At 38.4% G+C, this 6,652-nt stretch overlaps 1 protein-coding gene across 2 annotated transcripts in view; it reads left to right on the forward strand.

Moving 5' to 3' along the window:
• Positions 1 to 6,652, forward strand: part of LOC116088394 — a 52,145-nt gene that overhangs the window by 8,472 nt on the left and 37,021 nt on the right. For both annotated transcript variants that reach the window (XM_031367403.1, XM_031367404.1), the window contains exon 5: positions 1,107 to 1,164. In XM_031367403.1, coding sequence (XP_031223263.1) covers positions 1,107 to 1,164 — 58 coding nt within the window. The remainder of the gene's footprint in view (positions 1 to 1,106; positions 1,165 to 6,652) is intronic.

Here is a 6,652-nt window from a genome sequence, read left to right on the forward strand (position 1 = left end):
CCCTTCATACCCTCCATCCCCCATTCATCCCTTCATACCCTCCATCCCCCATCCATCCCCTCATACCCTCCATCCAGCTTCTTGCTAACTTTTGCTGCACAAGGTGCAGCTTTCTTGGCTCCAAACTCAAAACAATGTTTTTCCTTTCTCTTCTCTGACTCCCTTCTCCTGACAGCCACCAAGATGCACAGCTTGTCTACCCTGTTTTTATCTCAAATTTTAATAAAAATGACTTTGTGCTTCCTATCTGTTCTGTTTCTAAGTTCTTTTATTAATTAGAATAAGAAACCAGAAGGGAAACCCAATCAATTTCCCTGGTACCATATGTATCTCAGAGTTTCCCCTACCTAATTTTGCTTGTTGTATACTACCTCAGCCCAAAGCCAGCCAGCAGATTTTTACTCCACTAGACTCAGAATTCATATTCATTCTTGGAAATTCCTAAGGACTTCCTGGACAATCTGGGCACCTGTTTGGTATGTTTTTCATAGAATCTTGCACATACTTTATAGTCTGTACTGCCTAATTTAATTTTGCATCATTATATTACACATTTATTTATATATAATTCCTCTAAACATATTTATTTCCTTATCACTTGTTTCTATGGTCTAAAATATCTAGATTTGCAGTAATATCAATATTTATTAAATGTAATATAATATATAGAATTATTTTATGTATTTTCTTGCTCACTGAATATTGATGCTCTACAGGGAAATAGCAATTTTGGATTATTTCCTTATATGCCACGCAACATCCTGACATATTCAAGTCACTAAATAACATTTTCCTTATATGGTTATTATACATTTCACAAATGATTATTTGGTTTTGCTGTTATGTTCCAGGAAACATTATAGGTTTTGGTAAGGATAACTCAAAACCCATCATGAAGTCCTGGCCCTCGCAGATTTTATGTTCTTTGATGAATGGGTGTATTGATTAATTAACTAGTATAAATTGCCTAAACCCTCAGGAAACTTTATTTACAAAACAGTTTCTCTTCTTTATGATGTCATTTGCTTACAATACTCAAAATGTTAACCTGAATTGTTATTATTCTAAATGTCATCTGAATTAATGTTGCTTTTCATTTTTTATAGTGTAAGAACATCTCATAAAGTTTCCCTCAGGAGTATTGCATCAATGACAGATGAAGAGGTTAGGCTTAATTAAGTAATGTGTCAAATGTTAGGAACTTGGAGGTAGAAAATTTAAAATGTTATTAATCACTACTAAAATGTTCTTTTCAGACATACTATCAGTGTGAGAATGTTCATGGGCTCCTCACATGTGTGTATACATATTTCTAAATATCATTTTATGTGTCATGACAGCAGCCTCTCCCTCTATCTTTCCATCTCTCTCCGTTTATATATTATGTACACACACAGGCACACATACATGGATGTATACATCACTCTGTAGGTATGAGTGACTCAGTCCATGTGTGGCCGCTGGCAAGTCTTCTGAACTTCACTTTTGTGTGTGAAGTGTTGTAGACATACAAAAAATACAAGGCATCTGTGCAACACAAACACAACACAAAGTTGTAGCTGGTATTTTCTTATTGTCTTTAAACCCAAGGATAACTCGTACTTAGCATGTGAGCTTAGCAGAACTGCAGTCTCAGGGCCATAACGTCTGACCACCTGTGATACTGCATCCCAACCTACATTTCCACAAAATCTGTTCCTTGCAGGTTTTCCTTTTAAAAAGAAAAAAAATTCATTGCTACCACATCCTTCTTATTTTACTCCACTGCCTCCCACTGTGCCTTGAGTTAATAGCTATCCTCAGCTGACATAAAACATACCTTCCTGAGTATATTTTTAGCCTTTTAATGAACTCAAAACAAGTCAGGTAATATCTCACTAGCCACAGTAAAATTGTATGAACTTTAATTAATTTATTTATTTACAGTTCTGGTAATTGAACCCAGGCCTTGCGCATGCTAGGACAGCAATGTGTCACCAAACTATACCTCTACCCATATTGTTCATATTGTTCTAATGTAGATTAATATGTATGTGTATACATATCTTTCTTTTTTAAATTAATTTGTTTTTTACACTCCATATTTTACTCCCCGTCCCCATCCACACTCCCACTGTTTCACATCCCTTACCTCCTCCACAAGGATGTCCCAACTCCAACCCTACCTAACCTCTAAACTCCCTGGGGCTGCCAGTCTCTTGAGGGTTCTGTGCACCATCACTGAATGAACACAGACCCGGCAGTCATCGACTGTATGTGTGTTGGGGCCTCATAGCAGCAGGTGTATGCTGTCTGTTTGGTAATCCAGTGTTTGAGAGATCTCAGGGGTCCAGATTAATTGAGACTGCTGGTCCTCCTACAGGATTGCCCTTCTTCTCAGCTTCTTTCAGCCTTCCCTAATTCAACAACAGAAGTCAGCTGCTTCTGTCCAATGGTTGGATACAAATATCTGCATCTGACTCTTTCAGTTGTTTGTTGGGTCTTTCAGAGGGCAGTCAGGGTATGTCCCTTTTTGTGAGTGCTCCATGGCCTCAGTAATAATGTCAGGCCTTGGAACCTCCCCTTGAGCTGGATCCCACTTTGGGCCTGCCGCTGGACCTTCTTTTCCTCAGGCTCCTCTCCATTCCCATCCCTGTAATTCTTTCAGACAGGAACAATTATGGGTCAGAGTTGTGACAGTGGGATGGCCCCCCTCTCCCTCACTTGGTGTCCTGTCTTCTTGCCTCCCCATACTATTGGGCATTTCATCTAAGGTCCCTCCCTTTGAGTCCTGAGAGTCTCTCACTTCCCAGATCTCTGGTGTATTCTGGAGGGTCTCCCCAACCTCATATCTTCCGAGGTTGCTTGTTTCCATTATTTCGGCTGGCTCTCAGGGCTTCAGTCCTTTTCCCTCACCCAACATCAGATCAGCTTCCCCTCTCCCTCCAACTCCCTCTCCCCCTGTCCCTCCCTCCCTCCATACTTGTGATTGCTTTCTTCTCCCTCCCAAACAGAGGCAACTTCAGCTTGTTGACCTTTTTGAGTTCTGTGGACTATATCTTGGGTATTCTGTACATTTTTTTTTGCTAACATCCACTTATTAGTGTGTACATATCATGCATGTCCTTTTTGTTCTGAGTTACCTCACTCAGGATGATATTTTCTAGTTCTATACATTTGACTGAAAAACTCAAGATGTCCTCGTTCTTAATAACTGAGTAGTATTCCGTTGTGTAAATGAACCACATTCTTATATCCATTCTTCTGTTGTGGGACATCTAAGTTGTTTCCAGCTTCTGGCTATCACAAATAAGGCTGCTATGAACATAGTGGAGCATGTGCCCCTGTGGCATGGTGGGGCATCTTTTGGCTATATTCCCAAGAGTGGCATAGCTGAGTCTTCAGATAAATCTATTTCCAATTTTCTGAGGAACCTCCAGATTGATTTCCAGAGTGGTTGTACCAGTTTGCAATCCCGCCAGCAATGGAGGAGTGTTCCTTTTACTACACATCCTCTCCAACATGTGTTGTCACCTGATCAACATGATCAACATGTTTTGATCCTAGCAGTTCTGATTGATGTAAGGTGGAATCTCAGGGCCATTTTGATTTGCATTTCTCTGATCACTAAGGACTTTGAACATTTCTTTAAGTGCTTTTCAGACATTTGAGATTCCTCAGTTGTGGAATCTCTGTTTAGTTCTATACCCCAATTTTGATTGAGTTGTTTGGTTTTTTGATTGTTGGCTTCTTGAGTTCTTTATATATTTTGGACATTAGCTCTCTATCAGATGTGGGGTTAGTGAAGATTTTTTTTTCCCAATCTGTAGGTTGCCAATTTGTATTGTTGACTATGTCCTTTGCTTTACATAAACTTTCCAGATTCATGAGGTCCCATTTATTAATTCTTGATCTTAGAGCATGAGCCATTGGAGTTCTGTTTAGGAAAATTTCTCCTGTGCCATGAGTTCAAGGCTCTTTCCCACTTTCTCTTCTATTAGATTCAGTATATCTGGTTTTATGTTGAGGTCCTTGATCCACTTGGACTTGAGCTTTGTACATGGTGACAAATATGGGTCTACTTTTATTTTTCTACATACTTGACAGCCAGTTAGACTAGCACCTTGGAGTCAGGGATTGTGATTCCCCTAGCTGTTCTTTTATTGTTAAGAATTCTTTTCGCTTATTTTGATGAGGATCGTATTGAATCTATAGATTGCCTTTGGTAGGATGGCCATTTTTACTTTGTTAATTCTGACATCCATAAGCATGGGAGAAGTCTCCATTTTCTGAGATCATCTTCAATTTCTTTCTTGAGAGACTTGAATTTGTTGTCATACAGGCCTTTCACTTGTTTGGTTAGAGTTACCCCAAGATATATTATTTGTGGCTATTGTGAAGGGAGTTGTTTCCCTAATTTCTTTCTCAGCCTGTTTATCATTTGTATAAAGGAAGGTTACTGATTTACTTGAGTTCATTTTATATCTGGCCACTTTGCTGAAGTTGTTTATCAGCTGGAGAAGTTCTCTAGTAGAATTTTCGGGGTCACTTATGTATACTATCATATCATCTGCAAATAGTGATACCTTTATTTCTTCTTTGCCAATTTGTATCCTCTTGATCTCTTTTTGCTGTCTTATTATTCTAGTTAGCACTTCGAGTACTTTATTGAATAAATATGGAGAGAGTGAGCATCCTAGTCTTGTCCCTGATTTCAGTGGGATTATTCCAAGTATGTCTCCATTTAATTTGATAATCACTGCTGGTTTGCAGTAAATTGCCTTTATTATGTTTAGGTATGGATCTTGAATTCCTGATCTCTCCAATACTTTTAAGATGAAGGGTTGTTGTATTTTTTCAAATGCTTTTTCTGCATCTAAGGAGATGATCATGTGAGTTTTTCTTTGAGTTTGTTTATATAATAGATTATATTAATGGATTTTTGTATATTAAACCAACCTTGCATCCTAGGGATAAAGCCTACTTGATTGTGGTGAATGATGGTTTTGATGTGTTCTTGGATTCAGTTTGCAAGAATTTTATTGAGTATTTTTGTATCAATATTCATAAGCAATATTAGTCTGAAATTCACTTATTGATTGGGTCCTTGTGTGGTTTAGGTATCAGAGTAATTGTGGTTTCATAGAACGATAGGTAGTATTTCTATTCTATTCTATTCTATTCTATTCTATTCTATTCTATTCTATTCTATTCTCTTTCTATTTTATGGAATAGTTTGAGGAAAATTGGTACCAGGTGTTCTTTGAAGGTCTGGTAGGATTCTGCACCAAACTCATCCAGCTTCTTTTGGTTGGGAAGTTTTTAATGACTTCTTCTATTTCCTTGTGAGATATGGGCCTGTTTAGATAGTTTACCTGCTCTTGATATAACTTTGGAATGTGGTATCTTTCTAGAAAACAATCCATTTCATCTAGATTTTCCAGTTCTCTTGGGTATAGGCTTTTATAGTAGGATGTGATGATTTTTTTAAAAAAATTTCCTCTGTTTCTCTTGTTATGTTTCTTTATTCCTAATTTTCTTAATTTGGATACTGCCTCTGGGCCCTTTAGTTAGTTTGGCTAGGGGTTTATCTATCTTGTTGATTCTCTCAGAAAACCAGCTTTTGGTTTTGTTGATTCTTTGTGTTTTTCTCTTTGTTTCTATTTGGTTGATTTCAGTCCTGAGTTTGACTATTTCTTGTCTTCTACTCCTCTTAGATGTGTTTGCTTCTTTTTGTTCTAGAGCTAACAAGTGTGCTGTTAAGTCCAGTTTCTTTATCAGGGCACTTAGGCTGTGAACTTTCCTCTTAGCACTGCTTTCATTGTGTCCCATAACTTTTGGTATGATATATCAACATTTTCAGTCAATTCCAGGAAGTTATAATTTCTTTCTTTATTTCTTCCCCTACCAAGTTATCATTGAGTAGAGAGTTGTTCAGTTTCCACTTGTATGTGGGATTTCTGTAGTTTTTGCTGTTATTGAATACCAGCCTTAGGCCATGGTGATCTTATAGGATAGATTTCAGTCTTCTTGTATCTGGTGAGGATTGGTTTTTTTGTTTGTTTGTTTGTTTGTTTGTTTGTTTGTTTTTTCCAAAAATATCTAAGTTTTTTTATTAGATGTTTTCTTTATTTACAATATCTCCTTTCCCAGGTTCCCCTCCAAAAGAAAAAATAAAAATAAAATAAAATAAAATAAACCTAAAACAATCCCCTGTTCCCTCCCCTCTCCCCCTGCTCACCACCCCACCCTTTCCCACTTCCTGGCCCTGGCATTCCCCTACACTGGGGCATATAACCTTCACAGGCCGAGGTCCTCTCCTCCCATTGATGACCAGCTTGGCCATCCTCTGCTATACACATGCTGCTGGGGCCATGAGTTCCCCCATGTGTACTCTTTGGTTGGAGTTTTAGTCCCTGGGAGCTCTGAGGATACTAGTTAGTTCATATTATTGTTCATGCTAAGGGGCTGCAAACCCTTCAGCTCTTTGGCTTCTTTCTCTAGCTCTTTCATTGGGTACCCTGTACTCAGTCCTAGGGATGGCTGTGAGCCTCTACTTCTGTGTTAGTCGGTTACTGTCAGAGCCTCCCCAGAGACAGCTATAACAGGCTCCTGTCAACCAGCACTTGCTGATATCCACAATAGTGTCTGGATTTGATGATTGAATATGGGA

This window comes from Mastomys coucha, unplaced genomic scaffold (assembly GCF_008632895.1).
Source record: "Mastomys coucha isolate ucsf_1 unplaced genomic scaffold, UCSF_Mcou_1 pScaffold14, whole genome shotgun sequence".
Taxonomy (NCBI): domain Eukaryota; kingdom Metazoa; phylum Chordata; class Mammalia; order Rodentia; family Muridae; genus Mastomys; species Mastomys coucha.